At 36.1% G+C, this 22,161-nt stretch overlaps 1 protein-coding gene across 1 annotated transcript in view; it reads right to left on the minus strand.

The window, feature by feature from the left end:
- The window catches only part of Exoc6 (exocyst complex component 6), a gene marked incomplete at its 5' end in the record, with an annotated part of 170,744 nt that overhangs the window by 67,765 nt on the left and 80,818 nt on the right, over window positions 1-22,161 (minus strand). Inside the window, 4 exon segments of the mRNA XM_013514880.1 lie at window positions 1,036-1,215; window positions 16,374-16,508; window positions 17,030-17,141; window positions 20,888-20,997. Coding sequence (XP_013370334.1) covers window positions 1,036-1,215; window positions 16,374-16,508; window positions 17,030-17,141; window positions 20,888-20,997 — 537 coding nt within the window.

The raw sequence follows: 22,161 nt of genomic DNA on the forward strand, positions 1-22,161 counted from the left end.
CTTCATTTCAAATAAGGGACAGGGTTGGTGGTAGTTGTTGGAATTCCATGTTAAATATTTTATCTTTATGTTTGGCTATAGCTTATATCATGGAATAAAATGGCTGATAAAATTTCTTCCAATTTTATTTGTATAAAACTACTCCAGTCCTGTTTTAACAGTAGTTCTACTATATCTAGATATACTAATACAGGAATGTTCATCCAGTCTTTTTGTCTCTGCAGTCTTCACCTGAAGAATCCAATGTTTCAGCCAATTCATATTCAAATGTCCTTGTTCTATCATTTTTGTTGTTTCATCAACAGAAGTTCAAAATACAGATGTATTGTGAGTATGTACCAAGATGTTCCTATTTTACTTTTTATTTCTTGACTAAAAAATATCCAATAATTTCTTAGCTTTATCTAACTAGAAAAGGCATTGATTATATTGACTTTTATGAAAACACCTATTAGAGTTTATTTAAATCAATATTAGGGTTTTGTTTTGGTTTTAGTGGAAAGAGAATTGTAGTTATTTTGGTTAAAAAGTAAAATAAAACCTCTAAAAAAACTGCTAAGTTGTGATTCTTCACAAGTTGATCTATACAGTAGAAATAAAAAAGAAACATGCAGCTAGGCCTCATAGTGCACGCTTGTAATCCCAGTAATCCAGAGACTGAGACAGGAAGATCATCATGAGTTCAAGGTCAGCTTGGGCTCTACACAGTGACTTCAAGACCACCCTGAACTACACAGCTCAACTCTGTTTTAAAAAAAGAAAAAAAGGAAATATGCAGTCTCAGAAGTTGACTTACAGCTGGGTGTAGTGGTACATGCCTGTAATCCCAGCACTCGGGAGGCTGAGGCAGGAGGATCGTTGCAAGTTTGAGGCCAGCCTGGGCTACAAAGTGAGCTCAAGGCCAGCCCGAACTGCATAGCACAAACCCATCTCAAAAAAAAAGAAGTTGATTTAAACAAGACAACCTCAAACTGAAATTAAATTCTAAGATATACTTTGGTAAGCACACTTACAACTTTTTGAAATTATACTTACAGGTAAATGAGTAAACACCTGAAAGATGCTTCTCAAAAAGTTAATTAGATCCATTAAATAACCACTAGCTCTTCCATCTGGCTCAGACAATGTCCAGTCATAATCAGCAAGCTGAACAAATTCATCGATTTTTTGGTTAAGTTTGGTATATATTTCTCCCTCTGCTGCATGTCGAGCATCCTGATGGGACAAAATACCAAATACATTAGAAAATATAAATATATATGAAGATAATATTACAAGTTTCTTAAAATTCTAAATTTTACTTTATGTTTTTCTTTGGTCTAATATTTCAGTCGTTTATTCAAAGTCTGGGAAAAATGCTGGGTTTATTTTGTTGGTACAACTGTTTATGTGGCTGTATATTACACCTTTTCTTCTTTCTTTCCTAACCTTACTATCACCTTTTTTACCTTTATGTGCTTGGACAGTTTAAGAGATACTAATTCCCAACTTGTTTTCACAACTCTAATAAGACCCTTAAGAGAAACAGAAGTGAGAAAACGAAAGTTACCAAGAACAAAGAAGACCATGCCTGCCCACTAACTCACTAAGTGAAAGTAATGAAAATGAGACAGGTCAGTGCCGCCATCTCATGGGAGTGAAACCGATGCCTGGCTCAGAGTAGCCCCACTGAGGTCGCCGGCCAGTGTCACTTCCACGCATCCACAATCCTGGGGAATATCTTTGCAAACCTCAAGGGGCTTTTTGGCAAAAAAAGAAATGTGCATTTTCATGGTGGGCCTGGATGCTGCTGGAAAGACAATTCTGTATAATCTGAAGGTTGGCGAGATTGTGACTACCATTCCCACCACAGGTTTCAAAGTGGAGACTGTTGAATACAAGGACTTTTTCTTTTTTTTTTTTTAGGTACTGGGAATTGAACTCAGTACCTTGTGCTTTCCAGGCAGGCACTGCACCATTGGGCTATATCCCCAGCCCAAGACTGTTGAATATAAAAACGTTAGCTTTGCCTCATGGGATGTGGGTGACCAGGACAAGACTCAACCACTGTGGGATCCAGAACACCCAAGGTTTGCTCTTTGTGATGGATAGCTGTCTTGGTTACTTTTTTCTAATTGCTGAGACAAAATACCTGACACCCAAAATTAAGGAAGGAAAGGTTTATTTAGCTTGCAGTCTGTGGAGGTTTCAGTCCATACTTGGCTGGCTCCAGGCAGAGTGGCACATGGCAGAGGGCAACAGTTCATGGTGGTGGAAGACAGCAAAGGGAGAAGCAGTGGCAAGCAGCCTCTTTCCCTCCCTTACATTGTATGCAAACTACCCGCCCCAGGGCAGCTGTAGCATTCACATCCATAATTCCAACATTTGACAATGAATCAATCATAAATTCTAGAAGCCTGCTGCATGATTGCATGATGCTGTGGGGGGACATTCAGACACAAACTGTAACAATAGTAATGACAGAGCAAGTGAACGAGGCCTGTGAGTAGTTCATGAGGATGCTGGCCAAGGACAAGCCCTGGGATGCTGTCCTCCTTGTGTTTGCCAACGAGCAGGACCTTCCCAACACAATGAATGCAGGTGAAAGCACAGACAACCTGGGGCTGCACTCTATGCCACAGGAACTGGTACATTTAGGCCACCTATGCCACCAGGGGGAATGGGCTCTATCAAGGGCTGGACTGGCTGTCCAATCAGCTCCAGAACCAGAAGTGAACCAGAACTCTCTTCATCCTCACTTCCTCCTCTCTGCCCTCTGCTTTCCTCTCATGTGACAAACTGTGTGACTCTGTGGTCCTGAGTGCCAGAAGCTGTCTCCAGGGTTGGTCAGCATGGACACACTGTGCTGTACATGTACAGACACAGCATGCAGCCAGAATTCTATATAATGTAAATAGAAATCTGTTTCCTTTGACACAGTTTCTGGTACTCCTATGCAATATTACTCAAATTTTTTATTGTTAAAAAAAAAAAAAGAAAGAAATCAACTCATTGTCAGTACTGAGAAGGGATCTGGGTGCAATGAGCACCTGGCCTCCAGGAGCCACTGGGCTATAGACTGGTCTCAGGATCCATTTGATGTTTTGTTTTTAACCCAAACTCAGTGCATTTTTATAGAGTTAAAAATTATAAGATAAGGAAGACCACTTGAACACACAGAAGGGAGACTCTATCTAGTACAGGTTTTACAGTTCAGCTAAACACTACCCATCAGATCAGCTGTTCCTCTGGGAAAGCAAGAGATGTAACCAACAAGCACCATCCACTGCATGGTCACAGTAGAGACTCTGTGGCCCACCTGTTTTTGGGTCACCTGCATTCCAAAGCATTGCGTTTGTACTCATGCTCACACGATCACCTCAGGGTAGGCTGGGAGGACCATGACAGTGGTGTGGGGCACACCCTTGGTAAGTATGCAGCTGGAGTGGCACCCCCTATTTCCAGGGCCCACTCAGACATGTCGACCAAAGTCTGGGTCTCACCAGCAGGAGCACATGCAAGCTAGGTCGGTTGGTCCACTCCAGACCACAGTCCCAGAGCACCCCCACCTCCATCTGTGAAGTAGCTTTCTTCTTCAGCCTGCAAGGGTCTTATTTGCCATCAGAAAGGATGACCTCTACTTTTTTTCTTTTGTATTTTGATAAACACTAAAGAAGCTGGAGCTGTTAAATTTATCTTAGGGAAACTTCAGAACTGGTTTATTTGGTGTTGTGGAACTTCTTATTGCTTTCAATGCACTATTAGTAATCGACCACTTTGTGTACTTGTTTTCAGTTTTTATTTTGACAAGCACTGTAATTATAGCTATTAGAATAAAGTCTTTTAACTATGAAAAAAATGAAATACTATCTCCATATCTGTGGGGATTCATCCCACAAATTCCTCTCCCCTCATGGATATCAAATTGTAAGACAGCTCAAATTGCTTATATTTAATGGTGTAGTATGAGCATATAACCCATACAGATGTTCTTGTACACTTGAAACATCTCTAGATTACTTGTAATACTTAACACAATGTAAATGCTATATAAATAGTCATTATACTAAATTCTTTCATGATCAATAACAGGAAAAATTATCTGTACATGTACAATAGTTACAAATTTTTTCCTAAATATTTTTCATGTAAGGTTGGTTGACAAATGTAGAATCCATAGAAAGACTCAACAATAGTTGATATTTTAAGAGTTGGTAAGGGAAAGGAAGGGATAATTAACTTCTCTGAAAAGAAATAACAGGAGTGAAGTCAGCAGCTCACTAGGCATGGCGGCACACACCTGTAATCCCAGCACTTGGGAAACTGAGGCAGGAAGATCACTGTGAGTTTCAGGATAGACTGGGCTACATAGTAAGCTATAGGCCAGCCTGAACTACACAGTGAGATCCTGTCTCAAAAAACCAAAGGAAAAAAAAAAGAGTGAAGTCAGCAAAAGTAGCAGAATAAGGATCTTCAAGTATTTTCTCCTCTGCAAAAGCAACAAGAAAACCATAAAAAAGTCAACTTTTTCAGAACTCTGGAAATTAATCCAAAACTTCAGCAATCCAGAGAGTACTTATTCAAGAAAAACAGCTCAATCTTTTCTCTTTTTTTTGGTTTTGGGTTTTTTCCAGTACCAGGAATCGAACTCACGACCTCACGCTTGCCAGGCAGGCGCTGTGCCACTGAGCTAAATCCCCAAACAGCTCAATCTTGTTAAAAATATAAGCTAAACAGCATTTTGCTCTGACCTATCTCCATTTCCTCTCTCCCATTCCAGATGTAATGGTATTTTTGAAAATCAGTATCTTACAACTATGGAGAAAACCAGCAGCTTACCAGATGCCACAGGGGATAAAATAGGGTTGGAGCTTCTTCAGAGCTATATTATTCCTTGACCTGTCTGGTGGTTTCCTGGAAGAGTCCATCCCTAGTTACAGAGATGTCTTTATTTGACCTAAATCAGGGCTTGTCCAATTCAAAATGCCTTTTCCCAATTTGTCAAAAACAATTAAAGAGTCAATTTTTACTCTTAGGAGGACACCTAAGGTAGCAGTTAAACAAAAGGGTTAAAAAGAAAAATTGAGAAATTAGATGTCCATAGAGGACTTTTAAAAGCTCTGACATTCCTGGGAACCTAGAAAGTTATGTGAAATGAAAGGATGTCTGTATATATGATCAGAAAAGACCTAAGAAGGCTCTAACCACTCATTTATGGCTGATCTTTAAGTTCTGTGCAGTCAGGAAGTTTAAACACAAGCAAAGTTGTTAACTTCCTGAGTGTTTAAAGCATGCTTCAACATGCACACAGCGCCCCTTGGCAAAGACTAGAGGATTTCATGGTTCCAAGCTTTTAAGGAAATCTGTGTCTAATCATTAGCTGAGTATTAAGCTAACCAAGCAGGGACTTCAGTGCCACACATGACAAAAAATACAGATTTTAAGATTTAACTCAGTAAAGTCACAAAGCAACAAATGGTACAAACAAACCCTAGGGAAAAGAGAAAGAATCTGTTTCAAAGGTCACCCCATTATATTACTTAACTTATTTATTAGTTTTTTGAGACAGGGTCTCACTTTTGTAGTTCAGGCTGGCCTTGGAACTTATTATGCAGCCCAGGGTTGCCCGGAACTTAAGGCGATCCTCTTACCACAGCCTCTTGAGTGCTGGGATTAAAGGGATATGACACACTACACCTGGCAACATTTTTTTCTTTTAAATGTACAAGTTATGCAAATAAATAGAAACATATGACCTGTGCACTGGAAAAAAAGGTAATTAATAGAAATAGTTCATGAGGAAGTCCAGACACTGGACTTTTAGTAAGACAAAACTTCAAATAAGCTATTTAAAATGTTTAAAAAAAAAAAACAAAAGGAAGTCAAATTTAAAGGACCAAAAACAAAATTATGAGAACACCAAATAGAGTACACAGAAATTATTAAAATGTACATTAAGTGAAATAAATACGTGAAAGAAACAGAAGACCTGCTCAATGATATAAATCAACACATCTACAGAATGTTCTATTCAGCAACAGTCAACCACACATTATTCCCAAAAAGGACACATTCCAAAACAGAGCATATGTTAGGACATAAAACAAGACTTAAAAGGACTGAAAGTATACCAAGCACTTTTTCTGACCACAATGGAATGAAATCAGAAATCACATTTGCAACTATATGGAAATAGAACAACAGACTATTAAATAAAAAATAAAGCAAAGAAGAAATCACAATCAAAATTAGTTAACTACCATGAAATAAATACAAAAGCACAATAACCAATTTATAGGATATAACTACAGCAACATTTCCATATAACAGAAAAAAGTACTAAAATTATTTACCTAAACTTCCACATCAAGAATCTCAAAAAAGAAGTGGTAGTGGCAGGTTCTAACTCACTCAGGCAACAGCACTCTAATAGAATGGCTTTAGGGATGTGGGAGGACAACAAGACATTGTGGACTTTGGAAACAAAGGAAAAGGATCACATGTAGTTGGACAGGGAGCATCTAGAAAGAGAAAATTAGAAAGATTTCTACCCTTCCCTTAGGTTTTTTTTTGGCTGAACAAATCTCCACAATTCTTTGTACCATTTTAAAGAGGGTCAACAACTTGCCACCATAGGTACTACCATCTTGAGAGATAGATTTAATTTTTTTTTTTTTTTGGTTTTTCTCTGGTACCGGGAACTGAACTCACGACCTTGTGCTTGCCAGGCAAGCGCTTTGCCGCTGAGCTAAATCCCCAGCCCCAAGAGATAGATTTAATTTAATTTGAGGAACAAAGTAGTAATTGTGGAAGAAAGGCTAGCTATTTATACTATTTCTGTAACAGAGCCCTTGTATCACAATTATTATTCATATATTATATCCAAATACAGCTCAATTAAATATACAATTTCAATGAATAAAAGCACTACAAGGATACTGGAATGAGTAAGGCAGTTCCTAGCCTCAAGGATGTCACAATCCAAGGAGAGATGCAATGTAACAAAACATCACTGATACTATATTGGAAGTTTTACATAGCATCCCGAATAAACAAAGGAAATAATTAGAACTTATTTGATTTGTTAGACAAAGCTTTCTGAAGTGATATAATTTGAGTTGGAACTTCAAAAATATTGTAAGAACCCTCACCAGGTATTTTGGTTCCTATACCTTTGGAAGTTTTTCAAAAGAATATCATACAATGGGAAACAGAGCAACTTAGGCAAGAGGAAGGTGGCTACACTACTCTAAATAACCCAGAACATCCCAGGTGAAATAACAGTGTGGAACCTGCTATATTTGAGAGTGTTTAATCAGGAGTCATTTTGTGAAGTGATTAAGACTGAGCTACAAAAGCAACACTTCATGGTTTCTGGGGGTCACTCTACCAACAGAGACTGGTAGGAGATGACTGCATAAGACAGTCACAAAGAAGCCACAAAGCAGACATAGACCCCTTGAGAACTTTAAACTTAGGCCAAGAAGGACACAGGTCCCTCTTTCCAAGCTGAGAAGCCTGATTTGCCATGAATGGCCTTTAGAGAGGACTGGGTCTGAAAGAGCAAGCATTAAGTTGAGAGGCTTGCTTGACCCCACCCCTGATCCCCGCTGCCTACATCCAACACAGAGCTCAGAGGTCTGTTTGCTTTCCTTACCTACCAGTGTGATCAGAAGTATGCCTCACTTTGGATGGTTTCATCAGCCTAGGGTGTATAGACACAGGAATATCTGGAGCAGAGTTGTCGGGGGACAGCTTCTAAACCCACAGGTTGTAAAGGTAGGTGGAGAAATTCATGCCTTGGAGTGCACAGATGGATATGGAAACGGAGTGACTGGGGGTGATAGCCAATGGAATCTGAGTTGTTTTTATTTGTATTTCTGTAACAACCAAAGATATTCAAGATTTTTCCATGAATTTATTGGCCATTTGTGCTTCTTTTGAGAACTATACATTTCAGTTGCTAATTTTTTGATTGGGTATTTTATTTTATAGGATGCTTGTTGTTGTTGCTGTTTTGTTTTGTTTTGTTTTGTATGAAACAAGGTCTTGCTTTATAGTTTAGGCTGGCCTTGAACTCTCTATGTAATTCAGGCTGGCCTTGAACTCACAGAGATCCTCCTGCCTCAACCTCCTGAGTACTGGGATTACGGGTGTGCACCACCATGCCCAGCTTGAAATTTTAACTATGACATGTCATGAAGAGGTGGTTTTTTGGTCAAGATTACTTGGGACTGCATATGCTTCTTGTATGTGAATACTGAATTCTTTCACTAGATATAGAAACTTGTCCGCTAAAATTTCAGTGAAAAATTTTTTATAACTTTTAAGTCATCTTCTGATTTTTCCTTCTTCCCTATAATTCTAAAGTAGGTTTTGTGTGTATGTGTGTGTGTGTGTGTGTGTGTGTGTTATACATCATCTAGCAGTTGTTAGATCCAGCTTCCATGGTGTCTTGTCGTTTTTAGGGCATCATTTATTATCCTCATTTTGTCTTTAATTTCTGACACTCTACTCTCACATTTATCAAATTTCCTACCCATGCTTTCCATGGAATTTTTCCTATATTGTGTTCCTGCTTGGTCTTTTCTCATACCTTGTTTACCAAAATGTTCATTCAATTCCTATATTGTCTTGTTTAACTTTTGTTGTTTTTTCCTTAAACTCCCTGAACATTTTATTAGTAAACTACTTTATCTGTTTAATTAAATACTCTTGGAGTTCATTAAACATCTCAGGCATTTGCTTCTATCCTTCTTTTATGTCTTGAAACATTTTTGACCACTTGGTTTTTTTGTTCTTTGTCTGTAGCTTTCTCTACCTTCAGTGCTTGTAAGATCTGTTAATCGTTTTTGGAGACATCTTGCTGCCTGGCTTTCTCATGTTTCTATTGTTTTTGTGCTGCCAGCTGAAGATCCAGTTAGTGTAGAAAAACTGTCTCCTGTTTCATTGTGATATGTCCTGTGGTTTGTTACGGTTTGCTGTTTATAGCTTCTTCAGGCTACTCAATTTGACAGAGCCAGTCCCCATCATCAGCTTGGGCAGATGCCAGGGTGTCCTCTTATCTAATCCACAGCAAGTCTCAAGCTGACCCCATTGCTCTCAGGCTCTTCTGCACCATGGCCTACATAGCACCACCAAGTAGGATTCTTCTTTTGGTAAGACTTTTGCCCTGCTAGAAAGGCACGCTGGGCCCCCCGAAGGCCAGGATGATTGTGGCGGTAGGCTGGTTAGCCTCTGGTGCTAACTGTAGTCACTACCCTTGGTCGACACAGAGCCAAACCACGCCTCAGGGCTCTAGGCGAACCTGAAGCAGATCCCTCCCCATTTTTTAAAATTTATGAAATAACAGCTCACAGACTATTTCACAAGTTTCCATAATTAATTAAAAGTATCTAAGACTGCTAAGCACCTTGGAGGGGTGCAGCGAGTGATTAATTTCTTTATACCTTCTAGTGTTAAGTACCTAATAATGCTCAATAAATGTTTCCTTAGTAAATTACAGTGCAATTATGAATATATCAGACTTTCAAGCCTTTTAAATTACCCAAGTTACTTTATCTTGCTCAAGTTATTTGTCCATAAGGAAAAAAAAATGTATATTAAACATTCACAGAATGATTTTTTGAAATATGTAATGCTGGCAAGTAGACAAGGGAATCATGTTTAATATGTATTAGCCACATAGTAATACATGTCCCTCTTAATCGTTCCTAACAACATTAGGGGGAGGTAATTAAGGCAAAATGCTTGTGACCTACATAAATAGACCATGACACAAATTTAACCACTTGTGGATCATTTTTTTGAAGCGATATAAAAACATTTATCACTTTGTATTTGTTCCTGGGTTCATAATCACCCCTCTTTCATTTCTATCTTTACTGAATTGAAGCCAATTAAGATAAGTCACTAAAGAAATGAAGTTAAAGACCAGTTCCAGTAGGCAACTGGAGAAGATAGGAAAAGGTAATAAATTTATTAATATTTTCCACAGATTATAACAGCAAACAAATAAATTTAAAACCTAATTCAAGAAGCTAGTGACTATGCTATAAAAAAAAGAAGGATTTTAAGACTTTCAGGGTAAAATGGTGGAACATAAATACCCTTTGTGTAAATGTTAGAATAGTTACAGTTATAAAAGAGAATTTTGTTCTTTGTGTATGTGTGTGTGGTGTGTGCATTGTGTCTCCTCATATAAAAACCATGTGATATTTGAGCTTGTCTGTCTGATTATTTCACTTAATATTATGTTCTCAAGTTGCATCTACTTACCTGCAAATGCCTCAGGTATAGCTTTCCTTATAGCAGCATAGTACTCCATTGTGTATAAATACCACATTTTCCTTATCCATTCACCTGTTGTTGGACATATACACTGTTTCTAAGATCTAGCTGTTATAAACATGCTGCTATAAACATAGGTGTGTATGTACCCCTGTAACATGCTGATTTTAACTCTCTGGGGAAGCTACCTAGGGTGGGGATAGCTGGGTCACACAGAATTTATTTTTAGCTTTTTGAAGAATTGCCACACAGATTTCCATAAAGAGTAAAATAGAAGAGAAGTAGGAAGTAGAAATAAGTTCAAATACTTCCACAAATTATGTATTCTGTTGCTCTAAAAGTATTTTAATATATATGCTAATTTGCTCCCTTTATACTACTAGGGTATCTAAGATCACTGAAAAGAAAGTTTTATGTTATTATCTGTTTCTTTTTTATAAGAATCTTTGTTTTATATCTTATACTCTGAGCAATTTCTTTGACGATAACAATACACAGTGTATTAGCTATTGTTATTCTCTTATTATGTGGTTATAAAATTTTATCTTTTCATAAAATAAAAAAAAGATTCAAACAAAAAAAGAAACTTCTGAAGGGAGAGAGAGAACAGCTCAAATAAACCATAAAAAGGTAAAAGGAAAGGTAAAAAGTATGGTGAAACAGAAAGGCAACAAGAGAGAAGTATAACAATCGACAGTGTCAAAATGGAGCACGAGGCTCACCTCGGGAAGCACAAAGTAAGTCTGGACAGGGCTGGCAGCCAGTGACTGATAACAGACCTACTTCCCTAACCACGAGAGAAACCCACAGTTATTGTAAGCTACATATTCAGTGTGAGGATTTACTTTAAAAGTGATTCCTCTCCCATGGCAGTCTAGCTCTGGAGAAGAAATCCAAAGCAGCACTAACCTTATCTTTATTGTAATGGTAAAATCAAGAGCCATCTTGAGAAGAGGCTTATTGTTTGAGACTGAGCTACTGAAAGGATCAGAGTTCATATAACTTCCACACTTCAGAGGGTCTCTGGGGCACACCTCATTGCAGTGACTGGGTGGAGATGACCACAAGAGGCAGTCATGGAAAGGATAAGGATAAGTCACAGATTCCCTGGAAAAGTTTAATCAGTGGGGAGCTTAGGCTGTTGAGGGCACTGTGGTCAGCAGCATCATCCTCTGTAGTAAGAAGTCAGACCTGTTGCTCTGTAGTTTTCTGGGTCTGAAGAAGTCCGTATCAAGCTTGCAGGTTATTTGGACACTCCCTCTCTGCCACACACACACACTGCCTCCCTCTAGCACAGCATGTAGTGGTCTGCTTGCCTTCCATACTTTCTAATGATATTCCCATGCTCCCAAGCCCACAGACAGGAGGGCCTCTGGAGTGAGTAGAGTGCCTCACCAGGCAATATGCTGCAGAACTAGTTAGGGATAGCAGCAATGCCAAGTGCACTGAAAGGAAATAAATAAATAAGATTAAAATCCTCTAGAGTGGATTCAGTACTGAGGCAGACACTATACCATTGAAGGACCTTGCCAGAAAGGCAGCAAAGACTCCGCTTTCACAGAGCTTCAACCGGTTCATTAAGTAGGAATAGAAAGAAAATCTAAGAGGCCCCAGGTATGGCTGTCTTTCCCTATCCCACAGAAGGTGATTCCAATACTAGAAGTCCTAGAAAGAAACACTACTGATCCAAACAACTCAGCACGAAGGATTCTTATGGTCTCAAGTTTCCATTATTTTTTCTTTTTCTCTTAAAATTCTTCTTATTTTTTTGTTTATTTTTCTTGTACGTTTATCTAATTTTATTTACTATTTTAATTCCTTAATTGGGTTTTTTAGTTCTTTTTTCTTATTACTGATCTAATTGTAGTTACTCTTTTTATTCTTTAGATTTTTATCTTCACCCTGTTCTCCTCTTATCTAAGCTGTTCTTTTTTTAAAAAGTCTTTTATTTATTTATTTTTTATGGTTAATGTTTAAATTAAAAAGTTTATTAAGGTAAAAGACGCTTTGCCATTAATCTCCCTCAAAATACTCCCTCCCACATTGCCCTGCCATTTTTTTTTATTTTAAAAATTTAAAAACTGACAAAACAACTATGAAGATAAAATCAAAACAATACAAAAACAACAAAAATGATACATGACCTCAAAACAAAATGATAGAAATTTCCAATTTGCTATATTACATACTGTTATCTTCAACGAAGTTGCTCAGTTCACTAGACATAAGACTATAAGCTTGATCAAACAATAAAAGATAGTAACAAGTAACAGGACAAAAAAAAATTATAAAAAAATTATTTTTAATAAAAAGTCTTTTCTAAAAGTCTTAAAAGGCCAGGTGTGAGGGCACATGCCTATAATCCCACCACTAAGGAGACCTAGAAAGAACTTCCATGAGTTTGAGGCTACCCTGGGCTATGAAATGAGTTCAAGGCTTGCCTGAACTATGTAGCAAGACTCTGTCTCAAAAATCCAAACAGAAAAAGAAAAAAAAAATGTTAAATCTTTCTGTTTCTTTTATTATTCTCCTTCCTCACCCCTCTATTTTATACTTTTCAATTCACTAATTTTTACCCTTTTAATTTTCTCTATATTATTATTGCTCCTTTCTTTTCTATTGTTAATGGTGGTATAGCTTCTGCTTTTAAATTGTCTTTTACTGTATTTCAATATCTGGTTTGTCTGTGTGTCATCATCATAACTACAGGCAGTTCTTTCCTCTCATGACCTCAAAAGAAGACTAGTCCCTAAAAAGTCCCTCACATAAAAGTTGAAGAGATTCCATCCTAACAGATACAAAAATCTCAACATGAAAACATAAGTCTGAAAAAACAAGGCAGCATGATTCCTTTAAAGGTCCATAATGCATCAGTAACTAAATATAAAGATATCACAGAAAGAATAAAAGATTGATTTTAGATATCACAGTGGATAAACTCCAACAGAAAGAATTTAAAAGACTGATTTTTAAAATCATCAATGACTTCAAAGACAATACAAATAGCCGGGCGTGGTGGCACATGCCTGTAATCCCAGCCCTTGGGTGGCTGAGGCAAGAGGATCTTTGCAAGTTTGAGACCAGCCTAGGCTACGAAGTGAGCTCAAGGCCGGCCTGATTTGCATAGTGAGACCCTGTCTCAAAAAGACCAAAAAATAAATGAAGACAATACAAATAAAGAGTGAAATGGATTAAGGTAGACAACTCACCATATGAAGGAACAATACAACAAAGGGATAGAGATTCTGAAGAATAATCAAACAGAAATCTTGGACATAAAGACCTCAACAAGTCCAGTCAAAAATTCAGGAAAATATTACCAGACTAGATCAAACAGAAAACAGAATTTTAGGGCTTAAAGACAAGGTCGATAAACTATCACACTCAGAAATAAAAGAAAAAATAAAGTGTAGACAAAATATAGAAAACTCTGGGAAAAAGTTAAAAGACCAAACTCATAAATGTTTGGTATAGAAGAGATCAAGCACCTAAAAGCAAAGAAAATCTATTTGGTAAAAAATAGCAAAAACTTCCCATACCTTGGCAAAGATACGGATATCCAAGGACAGGAGGCATTTAGGACAACACCAAACAGGCATGACCAGAAAAAAACTCTCTATATCATATTATCATTAAAATGCCAAGAATACAAAAAGGAGAAATAATATTAAAAGCTGCAAGAGAGAAATTCCAAGTCACTTATAAAGACAAACCCATTATAACTGCAGATTTCTCTGAAGAAACTGACAGTCAGGAGGGCATGAAATGATACAGTTCAAGCACTGAAGGAAAACCACTACTAATCTAGATTATTATATTCAGTGAAACTATCATTAAGACTTGAAAGAGAAATAAAGGCCTTCCCAGGTAAGTATAAACTAAAGGAATTCATGACCACTAAGCCAACACTGTAGAACATACTTAAAGGAATCCTACAGAGGGAAGAAGAGTATATAAGCCAACAAGAATTAAGAAAGAATTAAACACTATAGAACAACAAAATGAGGAATCAGTACATACACTTCTCTAACAATTCAGAATGTAAATGGTTTTAATTTTCCATTTAAAAGGCACAGACTAGTAGACTGGTTTAAAAAACGAGACCCAATCCTTTACTGCCTACAAAACACACACCTCACCAGTAGATATGCAGACTGAAAGTGAAAGGACAGAAAAGGATATTCCATGCAAATAGAAATCTGAAAGTAAGCAGCAGTAGCGGTACTTATCCCACAAAGCAGACATATCCCACAAAGCAGACTTCAAAACAAAATTAGATGAGACAAAGAAGGCTACTATGTACTGGTAAAAGGAACAATTACTATGAAGATGTAATAAGCGTAAATACACATGCACCAAACATCAGTTTGCCCAATTTTATAAAACAAACACTCATAAAGGGATACTGAGGCCCAATACAATAATACTGGGTGACTTCAATATTCCACTGTCACCAATAGGTAAGCCATCTAGTTTTTTAAAAAATCAGCAAACAACAGAGTTATACAATGGTACCTCAGTTCAAAAACTTAATTTGTTCCAGAATTCTGGAAAGGTGGGTCACATTCATGTTCACCCAGGAAAGATGGCCATGGTTGTGTTCATCACCCAATGCAGAGCACACAAACAAAACCAAAATTCTGTCAAATACTTCTGTGGCCTAAGTGTTCATGAACCGAGGTACTACTGTATTATGCTACAGATCAAATGGATTTAACAGACATCTACAGACATTTTGTCTAACAACAGCAGAATACACATTTTTTCAGCTCATAGAACATTCCCCCAAATGGATCGTATTTTAGGCCATGAAGTCTTAACAAATACAAAAAACTGAAATAATTTCTTGCATCTTGTCAGACTGTAATGGAATCAAATTAGAAATGAATCACAAGAGAAACAACAGAAGGTATACAAACACGTGGAAATTAAATAATTCACTTTTGAACTATTTGTGTGTCACTGAAGAAACTAAGAGGCAAATTTTAAAATTCCTTAGGAAGAAGCCAGGTGTGGTAGTGCACACCTGTAAACCCAGCACTTAGAAAGTTGAGGCGGGCAGATCACTGTGAGTTCGAGACCAGCCTGGACTACAAAGTGAGTTCAAGGCCAGTGTGAACTGCATGGCAAGACCTTGTCTCAAAAAGACAAAACAAACAAACAAACAAACAAAAATTCCTTAAGAAGATTCTATGAATTTTTAAATTTCCCTCTTGTACTGAATTGTGAAACTATGACTATTTTGCTATGATCATTCTATATTTACTGTTGTTATTTTCTGTCAATGGCATTATGTACACACAACTCCTACCAAGTAAAGGCAGAAATAACTTCTTTAAATTTTTTAAATTTAAAATTCACTGTATTTTCCAATCACATATCATAAATGCTACACACTACAATCAGGACACCTAGTATACTTTAAAAAAACTATATTAAAAAATTGCTCTCCTGAATTAAGAAGCACTTATTTTTAACATGTTCCTGCCATTTTGGGCCACCAGTGGTACATGCATGACTGTCCCATTGGGACAGTATCATTGATGGTTCAGAGCCACCCTGCAGTAAGACATACAAACTAGACCCCATCATGAATGTGTTGAAACAACTCATATAAACTAGGCTTAGTTCACATGCTTTCCTGGATTTCATACTTGCGAAGTCTAGATAAGTGTTAATGTTAAATTCGTTCAATATTGAACTGTGAAATATTAGTGGAAATTCAGCTTCACTGATTTGGCACTACCACTTGTTGTTAAAACATGAACAAAACATAATGTTGTAGAAAATTAATATATTTTAATAAGATCTTTAAAAATAATGAAAAAGAACTGACATCTATTTCCTCATTGTGGGTAAGGATTATCTCTAATTCTCAATGTTTAGGAATGCAGTAGAATCTTGCATGCAGTAAAAATTATCTATAAATTTTAAATGTTTGCTTATAGTAAATGAAATGAAAAATTTCAGTCACATTTTTATTTTTTTAATTTTTTGTCGTTTTTCTTCCGGTACCAGGGATCAAACTCACAACCTTGCGCTTGCCAGGCAGGCACTGTGCCGCTGAGCTAAATCCCCAGCCCCTTGGTCAGATTTTTACATACCTTAAAAGTAGAAAGCCCATAAAGTCTTGTAGTATGAACAGTTTCTTGAGAAATATTTGTAATATTAGTGATAAAGTCCTCAAGGTATTTACAAGCTTGTTCCAAATGTGTTGTGTTTATGATGATTTGTACTAGCTAGAAAATACAAAATATATCCAGTAAAGTAAAAGCTATACATTATGTGACACTTCTTGGTTACTAAAAACAGGATTATTACCTCTAGCAACTGTACCACTCCTGCATAATTATAGCAAGACATGATATAAATGATTATCTGATTTCAAGTCTGCTGCAAATACTATTTATGAATGGTAACATCATTTAAAATATATATAAATACACAAAGCGTCTGCCAATTATTTTAGTACAACTTTTCATATCTTATATATTTAACAAGCACAAAATGTGGATTTTGCCTCCCCAAGTATGTCAATCAGAATTTTAAATATATATTTTCATATCTTCAACTATCTATTTCCCATGTTATACCCTTTCCCACACTTCTTCAATTTGAACCAGTGATTAAATTTTTTAAAACTCTGCTTATAGTACAAACCTAGTTTTATAGGATGGTATTCAGTAATAACTTACAGTAATTTTTCATATAATAAAACATATAAGACAGTTTTATAGAATGATGTATCTTCTTAACCTACCTCAGTCAAACCTATATGTGGTTTTTTAATGAGGTTCAGTAAACAGCTACTCAAAGTTCTGGTCAGCAGCAGATTTGTTGATTTTCTAAGCATATCATCTATTTCTGTTGAGCTAAAAACAAAGGTTGATGGTATTAAACTTTTCAAGGGTAGACTTAATATTCTAGATAATTTAATATAATTTATTAAAATAATTTGTTCTAAATTGTTATTTTATACCTTTAAATTACAACTAATACTAAATCATGAACTTCAATTTAGTTTCTAAAAAGGCACATTTTCAATAAAGTAGAATGTTGATTTACAGGATAATTTAAATGTATTCAATCAATCCTACAGAAAAACCTTATGATGTAATTTAGTACAAGAAAATAAAGCTATTCTTAAATCATTGACTCCATCATGGGATAGTTACTTAGCAAAATATCTCATATATAGCTAAAGCTAATAATTACTTTTAAAATATGAATTGATGTGATTTTTTTTTTTTTTTTTTTTTGTCTTTTTGAGACAAGGTTTCACTATGCAGTTCAGGCTGGCCTTCAACCCACTTGGTAGCCCAGGCTGGCCTTGAACTCACAGCAATCCTCTTGCCTCAGTCTCCTGAGTGCTGGGATTACAGGCATACACCACCACGCCTGGCTGATGTGATCTTTGGTACCTATAATTACCAGATATAATTTTTAATATAACTAAACTATCCATTTCCATTATGATTTTAAAAGACATAAAAAATAAATTATCTTTAACTTTCATTTGGTGCACAAAACTCCACAGTACTTCTTACCACCTGAAGATCGCTAAGTTAGCACTAAAAAGTTAAATCTTTTCCTGTAAGCACCAGGCCTCCAACTTAAATGAATAATGATTTCTTGAATGGAACCATTATTTAAACAGTTAAACTGTCCTTAGATCATGCATTCTCAATTTCAGCCACACTGACATTTCAGGTTGGGTAACTGTTTGCAATGAAGGCTGTTCTGTAAAATCTAGGATGTTAAGCAGCATCGTTGGACCCCACCTACTAATTTCAAGTAGCAACTCTCCCCATCTGCAACCCCACTTGTGATCAACAAAATGTCTTTAGACATTGCCAAATGGGGGATGTGGATAGTGCTATCAAGAGAATCCAAAACTATCCCTAATTTAGCACTACTGCCTCAGACATTACTCTAATGTTTTCCATATTCATGCAGCTATCCTTTTTCTTTATTTGTTTTGTGTTTTGTTTTTGGTGCAGGGGATTCAGCCCACACTTTGTGAATGTTAAATTCATCTTCTAACACTGAGCTATATCTCCAACCCCAATGCAGGCATTCTATTTCTGCTAATCCTAATTCCAGCAGGCCCAAGGAAAATATTTCTTTTTGGTTTCGTATATCTAGATTCACGATATCCCAAGAAATGAGCACCACCAGTAGGATTTCAGGGTTATGTGTCATCAAACACTCAAAGAGAAAATTTTAGCCCATCGATGAGTCCCTAGAACAAGCAATTTACACACCTTGATAAAAGGCAGCTGGTTGCCAACTCCTCTGGTTTCTTTTCTGACACATTCAAATTGTGTATTAGACACTCTGTATAGAATCCTTCTGATGAAAAGTTACTCAGATACTCTCTTTTATTTAATTGCCCTGCATTTCAATGTATACTTATTCTTCATAAGTAAAAGCAGAGAAAGAAAATCTGTCAGTACTCTATCCCATTTGTACCAGCAAGATTTTCCAGTTATCTTCCTATGAACTCTAACTCTAATCTTCCCCCAATGCTTTCAAAATCAAACAAAAACACTTCCTGTCTCACATCTATTATTGCAGCATCCCTTGTTTTCATAAGCCCTGTGAGCCCACCATATGCCAGGAACTATGTCAAGTGTTTTACTATATTACCGCATTTCATTCTTACAACTACCACACAAAATGTTTCCTTCATTTTATAGATGAGAAAATTGCAGTTTAAATTGTACAAGATCCTACTTCAATTAATGACTGCATCAAGAAACAAACTAAGAGTCTAAAGCTTATGTTCTTATGCATTATACTGCCTCTTTTATTTTATTCATTAGTTACTTATTTTTGTGGTGTAAGCAGCAACTCAGGGTTGGTTTTTTTGTTTTGTTTTGTTTTGTTTTGGTACCGGGAATCAAACTCAGGACCTTGAGCTTGCTAGACAGGCGCTTGTGCCACTGAGCTATATTCCCAGCCCCTAAACTCAGGGTTTTGTACAGGCTAGAGAAGCACTTTACCACTGAGCCTCATCCCCACCCCTTACTTGTATTTTAGAACGTAAGAGAACATAAAATGAAAAACAAGTTAGGGATAAATTATTGGTGACTCAACTATTTGCGGCCCAAAATATATCCACTATGGAAATATATCATTTTAATACAAATCATTTTATGTTATTCCTTTTCAGCTATACTCATTTGAATTCACTGTTTTTCAAAAGCTAGATTATGTTGTGTATCTTGTAGTATCTAAAACTAATGTCTTTAGAGACTGTGGTATAAGTAGTTAATGGAGTACGATGAAACTTGGTATAAGTGGCTAGTGGAGTACTCTTTAAAGATTTTGATATAAGTAGCTAATAGAAAATTCTTAAATTTTGGCATGCATCAGAATCATCCACGGTAGCTGGCAAAACCCTGGGCCTCACGCTCAGTTTCTAATTCGTACGTCTGAGGTACTATTTCTAGTAATTTCCTCTGTAATGCTGATGCTGCTGACCAGAGTACACTTGGAGAACCACTGGCTTATGGGAACCACATAGCACAATATATGCTATGTATTAGATATTTGCCTTCCCTTCTTCTCCTATCCATATTATTCACAAACAAGAATTAAATAATCTTTTTAAAAATCTCTATTCACATAGGAAAAACAAAGACCTAAAATCAGATACTCCCCAACCCTCGCAGACATATATTTATTATTCAATTTATTTATGCCTTGTATAAATCCAAAATAACAGTACATTACAAAAAGAGACAGATATGATAAAATATGTACTGTAACTGTTATTGTTCTCATTACTGAAAAATAAATGTTCTATCTTTATTACATTTTGTTACTTAAAAGTCAATATAGTTTCCCACTGAATAAAGACATTTTCTGTTATTTGGTATTATAATTCAGAAGAATGGATTTCAAAGAAGGTGACATTATGAAAGCTAGTATCACGACTCAGTCTTTCAGAGAATGTTCACAATCAGAAATGCACGACATGGGAGGCCCTGTGTTCAATCTGCAGTATAGGGGAGGAAAGAAAGAAGGAAAAGGAGCAGGAAAGAAAAGTAAATCTATCACATGAGTAAAATGCAGGATACGTGTACACAGCTGAAACAAATTGTAGCAAAAAAGATTAACGTTCCGCTACCATTAATTATATGTCAGTTACTGTGCCAAGTACTTTCACTGATAAGAGAGTCTTAAGAGTCTTGCTCTTCAACCCAATTCTCAACTCATCCAGCTAGGTCACTCTAAACAAATGATTTAGTTTTTCTGAGCCTAAGTTTCCTTATGAACAAATAGGGACAGTATCACATTTTCTATCTCCATAAATATAGAGTATTACCCTCATGATATCAGATAAATGGGAAGCTGAGGCAGAAGGATTGCTGCAAGTTCAAAGCCAGCCTGGTCTACATGGTGAGATCTTGTTACCAAAAAACAAACAAGCAAACAAAAAACCAAAACAAAACAAAGACAGTATTCAATTTATAGAAACTTAACCTTAAATATGTCTGACATAGATAAGCCTTTCCAATAAGATGATAACCCATTAAAGAATCATAATATGAAAATTAAGTGTTAATTTAATAAAACTCATATTAAAAGACATATTTCTTAATAAACTTACCTCCGGTGTAGTGATTCTGAAAATTTAAGGCTGGCATAAATAAATTCTTTAACCTGAATGTAAATATGAGGTACTGACTGAGACATGGGAAACTTCTTTGGGAAAGATTGCTGTAGAAAAAGGAAGTTAGTATTGTTATTGAAATTTTCAGAAAAATGTCTAATCACTTAAAACGTAAAAAAAAAAAGTAATTTCATTTCACATTTCAATTAACAGTAAATTCAGCAAAAATTTTATTGTTTTTGTTTTTTTGTTTTTTGTTTTTTGCTTTTCTCCAGTACCGGGAACCGAACTCACAACCTTGTGCTTGCCAGGCAGGCGCTTTGCTGCTGAGCTAAATCCCCAGCCCAAATTTTATTGTTATATTTCTATATTATTTTTGCTATTTTAAAGAAATAAAAAATATTTCTGAAAAAATTATGTTGCAAGTGAATACTATTTTTAAATCATATCATTAGACTAAACAAGCAGAGACAGCATTAACAATACCTCTTTGTATTCTGATGATGAGCAGGCCTTGTAGGAGATGCCTGCTTCTTTCTATCCATAATATAAGAGTCAAGGTGACCATGAAAGTTATACTCAGTGTCTTGTCTCAGAATTACTGAATACTCCCTTCTATTAGCTTCACTGGACACTTGATATCATTTCAAGAAGACACTCAGTTCTCTCCAAAACTCTTAGAAAAAAATCTTACAGCAGCTTTCCAAACACTATACCATCAAACTTGACTATGGAGCCAACTATTTACAGTGCACCTCTTGGCTAGACTGCTTTATTAGCAAATATTGAAAATTCTCAGTCTCTAAAAGGTTAAAATTCAAGATTTTAATCCAAAGGTCCCTTGTTTATGCTTTATGAAGTCTAATCTACTCTATCATCACATTCATGACAACCTTATTATACTAATAAAAATACTCAACAAGGTCATCAATGACCTCCTAATTATAAATCCAATGGAGTTTTGCAGCTTTTCATGTTAATCTAACTTCTCTGAAGTATCTAACATAACTGGCCCCTACTCTTAAAAATCTATGAAGCGCAAATACTATTCTGTATTTTAAAAAATGGCAAATCAAGCAAAATTTGACAAAACAGGTATACTAATCATTAATGTTTTCCATATTCATGCACTTATCCTTTTTCTGTCTTTTATTTGTTTTGTGTTTTGTTTTTGGTGCAGGGGATTAGGCCCACACTTTGTGCATGTTAAACTCATCTTCTAACACTGAGCTTTATCTCCAACCCAATTCAGGCATTCTACTACTGGAATA

This window comes from Chinchilla lanigera, unplaced genomic scaffold, assembly GCF_000276665.1.
Source record: "Chinchilla lanigera isolate Chin_1 unplaced genomic scaffold, ChiLan1.0 scaffold00024, whole genome shotgun sequence".
Classification (NCBI taxonomy): Eukaryota; Metazoa; Chordata; class Mammalia; order Rodentia; family Chinchillidae; genus Chinchilla; species Chinchilla lanigera.